This window comes from Equus caballus, chromosome X (genome assembly GCF_041296265.1).
Source record: "Equus caballus isolate H_3958 breed thoroughbred chromosome X, TB-T2T, whole genome shotgun sequence".
NCBI lineage: Eukaryota > Metazoa > Chordata > Mammalia > Perissodactyla > Equidae > Equus > Equus caballus.
In genome coordinates this window covers 109,307,170-109,321,456 of record NC_091715.1, presented here as the reverse complement: position 1 = coordinate 109,321,456, position 14,287 = coordinate 109,307,170, and the positions used below count along the sequence as shown (strand labels likewise).

Sequence of the window (14,287 nt, the reverse complement as noted above, 5' to 3'; positions counted from 1 at the left end):
CTTGCTATAATGTGAATGAGAACAGTGGTTTTCAAATTGTGCTTCATTTGGGGATGAGTGAGATTCTGCCTCCCCCATGTCTGGTTCAGCCAGAACAACTACACTTTTATTTATTTCACGTATTGGGCTTCTAAGCAAAATTTCATTCAAATAGAAGATTTGAAAGGAGAAGGGAAAAAGAGATTGAGAGATTTGAAAATCACTGATTTAGACTGTGGATGAATGAAGTCCAAGAAGAAAAAATCAATTAGAAAATGAACAAAAGAACACAAAGAAACATTTCACTGAAGTGTGCGCAAATCAGTCAATGGAGGATCTCCAAATAGAGCTCTGGGAACATTGAAAACACCAGTGCCACATCACCCCTCTTTCCTCAAAACACAGACAAGGCTTGGGGCAGTATTGGAGCCATGAATCTTCATTCCTGGTGGGAAGTGGAAGCATCAAGAATTAAGTTGGAAGTAGGTAGATAGGGTACATTTTCTGGGTTAGGCGTTTGTTCAGCACCTGGCAGTTCTCTGGGAGCCTGAAACAAACCTCCATATATATTCACAACTGATTTTTAACAAAGGTGCAAAAATCAATCAATGCAGGAAAGATAGACTTTTCAATAAATGGTTCTGGAGCAATTGGATATCCACAGGCAAAAAGATGACCCTGAACCTAAACCTTACATATTATTCAAAAATTAACTCAAAACTGGATTATAGATGTAAATGTAAAACATTTAGAAAGGAAACATAGGAGAAAATCTGCTGATCTTTGGCTATGCAAAGAGTTCTTAGATTTGACAACAAAAACACAACCTATAAGACAAAAAAAAATAATAAATTGGATCAATTGGACCTCATTAAATTAAAAACTTTTCCTCGGTCAAAGACCATGCAAAGGGTATAAAAAGACAAGCTACAGACTGGGAGAAAATATTTGCAAGCCACATATATAACCAACGACATATATAGAATATAAAAATAACTGTTAAAATGCAACAGTAAGAAAAAATCTGATTAGATAATGAACAAAAGACACAAAGAAACATTTCATGGAGAGGAATTACAGATGTCAACTATGCACATGAAAAGATGTTTAACATCATTAGCCATTAGGGAAATGCAAATTAAAACTACAATGAGATATCACTACAAACCTACAGGAATGACTAAAATAAAAAGTAGTGGAAACACCAAATACCTGTGAGGATGTGGTTAAACTGGATCATTAAAACTTTTCTGAGGAGAATCTAAATGGTACAGCCACTCTGAAAAACAATATGGCAGTCTTTACAAAACTAAACATGCAATTACCAGCAGTTGTACTCTTGAGCATTTATCCCACAGAAATAAAAACTTATGTTCACACAAAAACCTGTACGTGAATGTTTATAGCAGCTTTATATTTAGTAGCCCCAAACTGGAGTCATCCCACGTATCCTTCAATGGGTGAATGGTTAAACAAACTGTGGTACATCCACACTATGGAATACTGCCCAGCAGTATAAAGAAGTGGACTAATGATACATGCAACAACTTGGATGAATCTCCAGGGAATTATGCTGAATAGGAAAGGCCAATCCCAAAAGGTTATATATTGTGTAATTTCATTTAGGTAACATTCTTGAAATGACAAAATTGTAAAGATGGGAAACAGATCATTGATTGCCAGGGCTTAGGGATGGGGAAGAGGAGGCTGTAGCTATAAAGGGATGGCATGAAGGAGCCCTTTGGTGAGAGTACAGTTCTATATCTTGACTGTGGTGATGGTCACACAAATATACACGTGTTAAAATTACATAGGACTACATACATACACACACACACATGAGTGCATGTAAAACTGCAACATGGTACCATTGGGGGAAATTGAGTGAAGTGTGCATTGGTACAAAGATATCTCCCTGTACTTCTACTTCCTGTGAATCTATAATTATTTCACAATAAAAATTAGAGAAAATATCAATTAAAAAAACAAAAGCAGTCATATAATCTTGCTCATTTCAGAGCCCAAAGCCCAAGATGTTAAGAAAAGGAGAATTAACTTTATCTCTTATCTTCTCACAGGACCTGTACCTGCCTCTGTCCTTGGATGACTCGGACTCACTTGGTGATTCCATGTGAAGGAGGAGAGAGCGTTCAGAGTCCAGAGTACAAATCCAAGCTTACCGTTACAATAGGGTACTTCTGCTCAAGTGTCCAACAGGGCTATTGGTGCTTTCAAGTTTTTATTTTTTCTTATTGTTATTTTTAAAAACACACTGTAATATGTTGGGTTTATTTTCCTGTGATTTCTCCTCTGGGCCACTGATCCACAGTTATCAATTATAAGAGATAGATTGATAACCATCCATTGGGGTAACTTTCCAGGAATGCAAAATGTGCTAGTCCATGACGTTTCTATTGAATATTTAGGCACCTGCGTTATTTTTCCCGTCTCACTTTGCTCATACACGACAGTCTTCCTTCTGTAGAGGGTTGTTTACATACATAACACTTAAAATGTGTGTGGGGGGGGAAACTCATTGGCAAATCCAAGAGTGACAAACACAAGTGCCCCTTGTCTCCCGATCTCAAGAATGCTGGAGGCTCCTGGGAGGACAGCAAGGCAGCTCCCCAGCCTCGCTCTTCACTCCTGATTGAGCCCCTAGTTTGTTGTCTAGCACCAGTTCTGGCTGCCAAGGGGGAGAAACACCAGCAACTTGTAATTCTGACACCAGATGCTTAGGACCCCAGTGTGAGGGCTAGCTAAAAGAGAATTGGCAGAATGGGGAGACACTGGGGACATTTCAGCAGAGTTTTATAAAGTACAGTGAATTCCTTGTCAACCTCTCCACTGGGACAATTTGGAATCAATAAGCAATTAATAAGAGTTGGGGGTGAGGGACTTCATATACCTGATTCCACTAGGAGGCTGTCTAACATAGCAAGTTATTACACAAACTGTATGGTATCCATCTATCTCTGTTCTATTGAATGCCTTGTAAACAGCCAACACTGAAAACACTGTGAAATTTGTTTTCAGGTCTGACACCTTTCGGTCGCTTTTTATAGCAAGAAGCCAATATCCTTTTTATAAAACATTGTGTCTGTATTTCAGGAGCAAACTCTTCAGGCTCCTTTTTTATAAACTGGTGATTTTCTTTTGTCTAAAAAACACACGCAGAAAATTTACCAAAAAAAAAATGCAGAAGAATAACGTAGTTTAGAAATCATGCTGTCACTGCCAAACAGAAACCTCCAGGAGAAAACAAAATGAATAGCAGAGGCCAATTCAATAGAATCAGTCTTTTGATAACTTTTTAACCGTTATACTTACATTAATAATTTCAATGTGGACCAGACATTCTAGTTATATTTTAAATGAAATGTTATGGCATATTTTAAGCAACTCTTTTTTATCTAGATTCCTGGTATTTCATACTAAAGACAGAAACCTTTCACTTGTCTTTAACACTAGAAAGGATTTCTCTTTGCTAAGGACTGATCATTTGAAGTAATTCTCAGTCTTTGAGGTACAGGTTCATAACGCTGCTTTTTGTTTGTAATCACAGCCCATAATGGCAAAGACAAGGAACTTTAAGTGAAAGCCATGCATGCCAATTCTGTGTTTGCTTTTAGCAGATATGAAGATGTCCTTATTTCTTTGTAATTGTTCAGATAGTTTGAAAGGTGCAGCATTCAAAGCCAAACTGCTGCTTGGCTAGTGAATGACTTGCAGTTGTTTATCCACTTTAACTGGAATAAGCTTGCTGTGTGTGTGTGTGTGTATGTGTGTGTGCATGCGCGCGCGTGTGTGCAGCTGCTTCATAATTAGGAGATACTACAGGATACTCCGACATGGATCAGTGGCAACTGCTGATGTGCACTGTGTAGGAGGGAACTCAGTGGTGGAAGGAGTAGCTCAAATGCCCCCAGACAAGCTTCAGATGTCCTTAGCTACAAAAAACATTTTTGGTTCGAGAAAAGTCCACATGATGATAGTACTGATTCCTGCTTAAATTGGTCATTGAAGAACCCAAAATTATGAGAATCTCTTTTTGCCCCTCTCCTTTATTTGTAGGCCTGTTAGAAACCATTAAGAAGCCCATTTTACTTACCCCCTACCTCTTTCTAGAAGCTAAGGTTTTCTTAGTGCCTCTCAGAATAATTTGTAGTTAATTGAGAAAAATTGTTACTTGGAATGGAGAGGGAGTGTAGAGAGTGGTAGGAGGTCTGTTTCTAAACTTCAAGCCAGATGGCCAAAGATTCCACCCACAGTCTTTCTCCAGATCTCATTTCGTCCAATTCCTTCAATTAAAGATGAAACAGAGGCTGAGGCAGCCCAATGACCTGCTGGTAAAGAGCATGGCCAGAGGAGGAATTCAGATTTCCCTATGTCCAGGCCCTATGTTACCTCTCTGAGCCTTTCCTTGCTTGTGAATATGCACCATTAGAAAATATGAAATGGACATATTTTCTTTAGAATGATCTTTGAACCAACAATCTTCTAGAATAATAATAGATTTTCCATCTTTCTTTTAATCAATTATAAGGAAATATTTCTGTACTGCCATTTCAGGGGGCCTTGGTATAGTTCAAAATTCAAGCCTTCAATAATTGCATTTTAAATTAGCCTATTTTCAAGGCAAAAAAAACCAGTTGTAACTGAGCACCTTCACCCCTGTCTTTCATTCCCAATTTTACCAGATCCAGTTTTACCACTAAAGTCCCGTTGTATTACCTTCTGCACAGTCAGCAAATATCAAGTATTCAGTAAGTATTTACCTCCACTACCCCCTTTCTCCCTCCTTCTTTCACACACACACACAAACACACACATAATCCATCTGTTGCTTGTTCCTACCTCCTTATTTTTCTCCCTTACAGAAATAGAAATAGGGACAAAGAAGGGGAAAATGTATATATGGGGGCTGGGCTGAACAACTTCATAAGTAGTGTTAACTAGGAGTAAATTGAGAGAAAAGTTCCTTTTCTCTTCACTGTTTTGGAAAGGATAGCCATTAGCATGACTGCTTTGTGTCCTTACAGACTTTAGTATTAGCCTAGATTGAATCATAGAGTTTTCTAGCTGGAAGGAACCTTAAGATCACATCATGTACTTCAAATTCCTCATTTTCAGGCCAGGAACGGAGACGCAGAGGTAAAGTAATTTCCCCAAGGTCACACAGCTGGCTAGGGGCAGGGCTGGGATTAGAACCCACATCTCCTGGCTCTTATTCCAGGGCCTTTTCCCACTGAACTGTATTGCCTTCCACTAGGCTCCTGAGAATTCTTTCCCAGGGTCATGTTGCATCTTGGAGCCATATGCTGCTGCCCTGATCTCAGTGGGAAATCCTCCAAGCAACCTAATACGGCTCTTTCTCCCTGTATTCATATGGTTCCCATCCACATGGACTGCAGATGTCTCCAAAGAGCAGGAGGCATCGAGGACCAACGGGAACAATGAGGGCCCTTGCCTTGTCCATCCAACACAAGGAATCACTGCCCCTCCTTGAGGAGCCCTCCGAACAGCCCCCCGAGCTTCTGTCCTGTCCAAAGCGAATGGAGGAAGACTGGTTTTCCTTGGCAGCTCAACTCATCTCACCTCATACTGGTTGGTCTTCACGAGCTGAGGGAAATGTTTCTTGTTCCTAGAGCAGGGAAAGGAAGGAAGGAAGAGCGGAACAATAGCTTTGTTCATCCAGACTTTCTGAGGTGGCTTTGCAGTATTTTTAAGTGACTGTGGCTGTGATTCATTGGCAATAAGTTCTTTTAAAATATGAGAGTGAGATTAGCTAGAGAAAATAACCTGGCCTTGCTGCAGTAGCCCTCATCCACAATGTCCCCATAGCCGTCCTGCCCTGATGGGGGGCAATTTCCAGGTATAAGCAAGGGGTTTGTGACTAATATGTACCCTGGCTGATGTTAAACATTGGCTCCTTGTATTTGCACTAAAATAGCAAGGTATGTGCTTTACACACCCTACTCATCTTTTTGTGTACACTGCTCCTGTGGCCTTCCATAGCAGAAACCAGGGCAACAAGATCTGAACACATAGTTTTCCTTGCAGCAAGGCTCTTCCTGGAAACTAAGGGGTATTCATTAGTTCGGTTCCAAGAGACCTCCTTCTCAGTTTACCCCACTCCTAAGGAAATTCTCTCTTTTGTGCTTCTTCCCAATCATAATTAACCAAGGAACTTTAAAATGGACCTGTAATTATCTGAAGAAGGCAAGAAGGGGTCTGAGCCCCTAAATCCTTCTTTAAAGCACCCAGCCCCAGTCGTAGACCAGCAATCCAGTGCTTGCCTTAGACAAAATTGTCTACTTCCATGCTCCCTTCAATACTCTGGATGGACATGCCCCCAATCCCCCTCAGATTTGGTTCTAAATAGCTTTTCTTTTCTTAAAGAACACATCTCCCCTGGACAGGGGAACAAGCATGCCCGTGTTCTCAAAATGAGCTCCAGCATGCTGATGGGGATGTTCCTAAAGATCAGCCCACCTTAGAAACATCTATGCCAAGAGACGTTTCCAGACAGATGCAGTGGGGCAGTGGGCTTTGAATGACCTGTTTCACTGTCCAGGTTGCTATGGAAATAAAAGGCAATGGAGATTTCTTTCTTTAAAAAAAGCCATTGGAAGCTGTCCTTGGCCACATGGGGCCACTTGGATCTCCAAGGCTAGACCTCACTCACATATTGCCCTCATTGCATTAAGGGATTTGGCTCTTAGGCCTAGGCTGGTTTCCTAAGTAAACCATCAGTGTTTTGAAACTCATCTGGAATGGGTGAGGGGTTAAAGTCCTATGTTTTGGGACCAGGAACCTAGAGAGAATGAAAGCCCAGCCATTGATATGCCAGAAGTGACCTGAGGCCTCCTGTATAGCAATGGAGCCTTGCTGGGCTCCCTGAGTCTCTCTCCTGGTATAGAACTTCGAACCTATCACACTTCAACCTCTGCTTGAAGAAGGAGAACCCATATTAGCCTTGTCCACTGTTCTATGATTTCATGCAGGATTTCCTCTTCCTTACAGGTGTGACCACCTGGAGCAAGGACACTGCACTGATTCCTCATGCCTACCTTTTGGCTGGAGCGGCATCTGGAGAGGAGGTTCTCTGGCTATTGCTGGCCAAGACCCACTCTAGTGCTGTTAACAGTCAGTGGATTGCCCTTAGCCCTAAAGGTTGTGATTATTGACCAAGACAACACAAGTCATTTTTTAAAAATGAATTCCTAATTTTGTTCTTCTTCTGGCTAGCATACCTCACTTTCCTAGAGGGTAAAAGGCTAGAGATTTTTTCACACCACAGCCAAGACATGTGTGCAAGGAGGAAAATGCATTTCTAAACCCACAGAGCACTGACTCCAGTGGGCAGCCTACTATGGGCTGGGAGTGTTAGCAGTTTCTCCAAACCCCTTCCACTTTTTCTTTTCAGAGACTAAAAGGCTCCCTCTCCATCAGCCTGTCTTTCAGTATACCTAGCTAGAGAATTTTGCCCCTCCTCTCTTCAGGAAAAGGTGACTTCTTCCTCTGTCTCCCCTACGCTGCTCCCCAGAGCTTGTCTCCACCTCCAAAGATCTAGTGTGGTCTTTACACCCAGCCTCTTGCTATTGGTGTCACTTTCTGCTTGTTTCCCATTAAGGATTCATGCAGCCCTCCTACTTTGGCCTAGGTAGCATGACTCTTGAACTCTCCTTCCAACTGCCTAACTTTTTATCTCTTAGTTTATGGGCTTCAACATTTTCTGGAATCAGAGGCAATCTTATCTTACCTTGGATGCCTGGGGCTAGGAGAATATAGAATTCCCATTTGGAATTAAGGCATCTTCCTGCACCTTATTAGAAGGACAGACTAGTTGGGAGAGGTCAGATGGCAAAACAGAGGTCAGAGAAAACACCTTGTAAACTAAGGGAAAAGTGGGAGGCATTGGAACTTTTCGTTTCTGAGTTAACAACCTGAGGAAATCAATGGCTTTTTGCCTCTGTCTCTCTCCCCTGTGTATCTCTGTCTTCTTTCTCTCTCTAGTTCACTATATTTGCTCTTGGTTTTGTACTCTATGTTATCATGCTCTTTCCACAGCACAAATGTCCATCCTTTGTCCTCTGAAATTCTTCTCTCTCTCTTTCGTTGTCTCCCTCTTTCTTTTTCCTTCCTCCTTGTCGAGGCATTGGGCATACGCCTCTTCTCAGCCCTGTGATTTTGTCTTGGTGATGAGAAGTTATTTCCAGACTCAACCAGCCCTGATCCTACCCCAGTCCACTCAGAAGTATATTGATGGGAATCAATCTGATCCTGGCCCTCTCTTCTCCATTTTCAGTTGTAATTCCTCAAAGCAGATCCTAACAAGCAGTTTCCTTATAGCTCGTGTATCTTTGGGTCTTTGCCTTCCAAGTACTGTACAGAATACTTTGTGGTTCCTTTTTAGTCTGCCATTTTGTGGAGCAGTGAAGTGTGCTCAGAAAAATAATCAGCTGAACAGAAAAATCCACCCATGGATTCCTATCAGCTAAATACTATTAATTGATTTTTTAAAAATTTGCTCATAGTTTCAAAAGCTGCAATATAATATAATGAGAGACCACAGGTAATTTCTCCCATCATTTGGTTTGGCTGGGTAGGGGTGTTGGGTGGGGGTAGCAATTTGCTTAAAGTTTTACCTTTACACATTAAGCTGTCTGTAATAACCTTCTGTTTTGGGCTTGCCAACTGTTGAACTGTTTTAGCTAAACTGATAGGCAATTGAGGTTGATTTAAATGAAGAGGGTATTTAACAAATCCCTACTATAAAAAGAAACATTTACTTAATCGAAATGTATTTTTCCTTCTGTTACTAATTTACCTAAACGTTTACTATTAACACCAACTGTTCATGATCCTGTGCAGGCAGTCTGTATCAGAGTAATTAATGAAGCTAAAGAAGCCAGCTTGCAGGTGCTAATTTATTCAACAGAGTGCCCAACCCTTGGGAATGTCACCGCTTGGCAATACCATATGGAATGCCCTTTCCAATGCCATTTCTTTATAAGTTTTCTTACAGAGATTTGAGCAAGTAAGAAATTATACCAAAATGTCTCCAATGTATGGTCCTGTAATATATTGCAGCTTGAAGCCAATGATCCCTTATAACTTGTACACAACTAATGCATGTTTTGATTGAATTTTGCATTTCTCATGTGTGGTGAGTTCTTTAAAACATTTTCGGTCACCTTTTTGTGCCATTAAACTTGTACAGAAAACGCTTTTATGGCCATTTTCAAAGGGAGAAAGTTTGAAATGGAAACAGCCCACCCTTTCTGCCCTATAGCTGTAGTTAGAACTCAGTAACTGTAGCAAAACAGCTGTAATTGGTGGTTGTAGTGTTAGAGGCGTTAGCTTGCTAGTGACTAGCTTTGGAGAGTAAATGCATGGTATTGTACATCGCATTTCTTAAATAACTCATTTTAACCTCTGAAAAGAATATATTCTTCCTTGTGGTCCCTCTTCCCTCCCTTGCCCTCTCTCTCCCCCTGCTCCCAGGTGTCTTACAGTTGTAAATAACTGATTTGGAGGCCAATAATTTTTGCCAAGCAAGGTCAGCAAAAAACAAACCACCAAAAGGGAGAAAATGTCGTCTCTCGGCAGTTATTGACTATTTTGCAAGAAATGGCATTGTGATCAAAGACTCACATCCCCTTTGCATAAAAATCAGTGGCAAATTGGGAGTGTCTTTGACCATTTGATTACATTGCAGGATTGGCTAGTTCTCAGAATCACATATAATCGAAAGACAGTGGACAATGGCGGTCCCTACCCCTGCAGCAATTTTGAGGGATTTGGGGACCTCATAAGGCTCTGCTTGATCAATGACCAATGATTATTTTTCAAAAAGAAAAAAAAACAGAGAACGACAACAGATATTCAGGGATGTTTAGCTTCCCCTGTAGAATAGTCATAGCCAGAAAAGGCGAGGATATGGGTTTATATGCTTTGCTGTCGGTTTCCCAGGCAATGCCTAACCCACTCTTAGACTGTGATTCAAAAGCAGTGTTCCAAGAAGGCATTCTCCTTTTTGGTTTGCTGTTCCCACTTGGACTGGTAGGTTTGGTGAGGCCCATGTAAACCAGCGGGAGCAGACCCTTTTCATCTCCTGTGCCTGTTAATATCCCTCTTCCTCCCTCCACAATTTGATGAGGGCTTTCTTTGGTCAGAGGACTTCAAAGTCTAGAGAAGTTCCCCATGTGTGTAATGTGTCGTGAACTGTGAGCGCTGCAGATTCACAGCATTCAATACTGGGCAGCCAAAGAGCTGCTCTTGCAATCATTTTGGCTCTCAAGCTCTGTTCTTCATCTCATTCTCATTTCTGTGTACATTTGCAAGATGTGTGTAATGTCATTTTCCAAAAATAAAACTTGATTTCAATATTTCTGGCTGACATTCTCTTTTTTTAAGCATTGAACCGATGATCATATAACCACAAAATGTCCGAGTTGGCAGAAAGCTTAGACATTATTTTGTCCAACCCCTTAATTTTATAGATGAGGAAGCTGAGGATCAATGTATGATGGAAACACCATAATTAACAGCACAGCGCATTTACAACATATAAGATCTCATATCTCCCTTCCAGAGTCGAGCAGGAATCAAAGGACTTCTTTTTTTATGTATAAGATGCTTTGGCCAAGGTCAGTGTGTGCCATCAGAATAGGTAGTCACTTCTAGTACCATGTTTTCAGAGGCCCAAGAAAGGCTCCATGAAAATACCTCTACCTGCTGCCTGAAATCCTTTGACAGTGTGGCTGTTCTCCCTTCATAGGTTGATAGTGCAGCTACTCTCTGGGTGGGGGAACACCTAAATATCTTATTCACTCTTAGGCGTAAATAACTAAACATTTTTCTCAGATAAGGTTTTATTAACAGGGAGAACACGACACTAGGCTTGTGAAGAGGTTGATGGAGAGGGAGGGAGGAAAGAGCACAGAAAGAGGAGGCTGAGATCTTGGAAAACAGTTTAATCAACCTCACACTGAGGGCCAACCCTGCAGCTTCCACCTAACCTGTGTGTGAAGAAGCAAAGATGCCAGCATCCCAGGTATTCCCAAGGACTGAGATGATTAGGAATGCTTCCTCCATATAGCATATTTTATTAACTAGCCCCATGACTATCAGTCTGGTGGAGACAAAGAAGGTAGATGGAGATGGGACTTCTTAGTGTTCCTAATCCAAGGGAAAGTTAGATACAACAGTCACACTGGACATGCCAGTCTTCATCCCCACCATCATTAGGCCCTCCTCATTGCTTGTTTCTCATGATGTCACTTTCTCCCACCTTGCTCTATCCTGGTCTCCACTGCAAGTAAAATCTTTCCAAAAGATCATTTTGATTGTGTCATTCTCTGACCAGGAACTTAGAATAGTTGTCTATTGCCCATCAGATCAAGTCCAGCTTCTTTTCATGGTTTTCATTTAAGAGATCTCTGGAGTGCTGACTATGTTCCAGGTACCCTGCCAATTGCGAGGCCTTGATCTTAGGCCTCCAGGAGTTCTAGCCTAGTGAAGACAGACCTGTAAATCAATGAGTCCAGTGCAAAGGAGCAAGTGTTACAGGACAATTAATGTCCTGGGATGATAAAGGTCAGGAGGACTTCACGGAACTGGCAGTATTTGAGAAGAAATTAAGAGTTTTCAAGGTGGGCAAGGAGCATTCTAAGCAGAGGGAATAGCATGGGAAAGGGCAGAAAAAGCAAGGCCCTTTCTGAGAACTGAAAATTCCCTGAGGTGGCCAGGTTGTAGGCCTAGTACACAGGGTCCTGGGAAGAAAATACAAGTGCATAGTCTGGAATTATAGTTAGGGTGGTTTAGACCAGTGGTTCCCAAATGCAGGTACAGCAACCAGCGGTAGTCTGTAATAAAATTTTCACCAGACTGTGGTGAAAAGAGAAAACTAAGGAAATACAGTATGTTTTTTTCATAGAAATAAATGTATTTCATTTAAAAGGGAGGACTATCTTTTGTTTTGAGATCATATCCTTTTTAACTAAATTCTCTCCTCTGATCTCTCTCTCTCTCTTATCTTTCTCTCCCCACCCTCCCGTCCTCCCTCTCCCTTCCTCAGCCCCTTTTCCTTTCTCCTCCCTTCCTCTCCATCCCCCTTTCTTTTTTTCTCTTTTTGTGATTTCCTTCTTTCAACAGTTGCTACTGAAAGCCTTCTTCAAGCCAGGACTTGTGCTAAGGTCCTGGGGATACAGAGATGAGACAGATGAAAGCATTTCTGCCTTCAAGGTGCTCACACTGTAAAGCAGTACGTCAGCACCCCCTAGGAACTTGTCAGAAATGCAAATTCTCCTGTCCCACCCCACATATACTGGATCAGAAACTCTGGGAGTGGGGCTCAGCAATTCCTGTTTTAATAATCTCTCCAAAGGATTCTGAGGCCCTCCCTAATTTGAGAACACCTGCTCTTGTGAATTCTACTTCCTTTTCCCTGGGACGCAGTGAGGACCTAAGTAGCATATATGATCCCATGGGCCATTTGAATTAGAGTTTACATCTTTCCTGGAAGAACAAAGACTCAAGAGGCTATAATTTCTGGTAAGATCTCTATATATTTAGTTTTCTGAAGAAGGACTGCCTTTTCAAGCTTGAGAAAAGTCTGGCATAGGTAAAGACAAACTGAGAACAGGTCTTTGCACCTGTTGCAAGAGTCCAGATGGAGACATAAGAAGACCATGAATAAGGCCAGAGCAGTGGTGGTAGAGAGGAAGGATGGGGACAAGGAGCTGTTGATATAGAAGTGTCAGGATTTGGTGGACGGATGGATGTAGGGAGAAAATGTCAAAGAAGGAAAACCTTGACTTGAGTAATTCAGTCCTAGCTTCCCCTGTCCCCAGACATGGTCCTCTGTTCCGAACAGCTCAGTAGCCTCCCTCTTGGCCACCTTCTCCCCTGACTTGGGCCCTGACTATGCAATGCTCATTAAACTTCACTCTTGCTGATCGAGTCTACTCTTCTTTTCCTGCCCAGAAAAATACCCTCTGAATGCCCTTCCACATTCTCTTCACCTGTCTAAATCTCAGATGTAGCCAAGACCTACCAGCAACGGAACTTAAGGCATATTTATAAGGAAAACAAACTCAAACATGGAGAAAAACTGGCAACTTTCTATCCTGGACTTTCCAGGGCAGTCCTGATCTCATGTAATTTTTTCCTTTTCCGAATAAAGATGATTTGTTAAATACATAAATGTGATTTCGTTTTTAGACCTTTCTTAAAAATTTTATATAAATATACTCACAAATCGGAAAACATCCCTTGTCAGGACACACATCCACAGCGAGGGTTTGGAAAATATGATCCCTTTCTGGGAGAGGCTTTCCCCAGGTTTCCTTGTCAACTTGTCTGGCCCCCCTCTCCTTGAGTCCCTTGCCAATGTGGGAGAGAACACTGCCCCCTCTATCTCTAATCCTTCCTTTTCAATACTCCAAGGGGGTCTTTCGTCTGATTATATCAAAGCTGATTGCTTCAAGGAGACAGTCTTGAGTAAGCAGGTAATTTCTCTTTGAACACCGGCGGCTGCTGATTTTCTCCAATCAAGAAGACTTGGCTTAAGTTGTTGTAATCCCTCTTCCTTTCCCCACCTGCCTGCACAGCGCTGGATGATTCTGAAAATGTTTTACCCAATTTAGAGAAGGGAAAGTCCTGGAGGGCTGCATTATGTGCCACTATTTACTATTGGCAGTAATGAACCAGTTGCACACAGAATTGCTGAATGTCAAAAGTGGAAGGGCCCTCATAAACCACATGTCCAATGTTTCCCAAGCTTACCCAGGGATGTGAGTCACTTGGGGTACTCGTTATAAATACAAATTCCCGATCCCACTTCATTAGGATCTCCAGGAAAGCAGCCAGGAAAGCTGTATGTTTAACAAGAGCCTCCGTGATTCTTTGAGAAATCCATAGCGCTTCCCAAACTTTATTGTGGAGAAAAATCACCTGAGGATCTTGTTAAAATGCAGATTCTGATTTACAAGCCTTGGGGTGGGGCCCAGATTCCGCATTTCTAACAAGCTACCCACTGATGCTCCACTTTCCTTGTCCGCAGACCGTACTTTAAGTAGCAAAACATTAAGTTCAAACCCTTCATTGTTCAAAAGAAGAGGAAACTGAGGCTCAGGAAAGGAAAGGAAGTTGACTGCATTCAGACACTTAGGTGGAGGCAGAGATGGGCTGGCACTAAGGACTCCTGACTCCTGGTTCAGTGCTCTTTCCATCTGACCAGGCTGCCTATCACCAGTCGGCGCTAAAAGCAGCCCAGCTGCAAAGGTACTGTTTCCAATCA

General features: G+C 41.8%; 1 protein-coding gene across 13 annotated transcripts in view; it reads left to right on the top strand.

Moving 5' to 3' along the window:
• The window catches only part of DCX (doublecortin), a 367,328-nt gene extending 356,955 nt beyond the window's left edge, over positions 1–10,373 (top strand). For 8 of the 13 annotated variants that reach the window (XM_070257762.1, XM_070257759.1, XM_070257764.1 and 5 more), the window contains one exon: positions 2,058–10,373. In XM_070257762.1, the coding sequence (XP_070113863.1) occupies positions 2,058–2,114 (57 nt within the window). In that variant the 3' untranslated portion in view covers positions 2,115–10,373. The remainder of the gene's footprint in view (positions 1–2,057) is intronic. The other 5 variants (XM_070257767.1, XM_070257760.1, XM_070257766.1 and 2 more) reach the window with 3 other exon arrangements.
• The last annotated feature ends 3,914 nt before the right edge of the window (positions 10,374–14,287 follow it).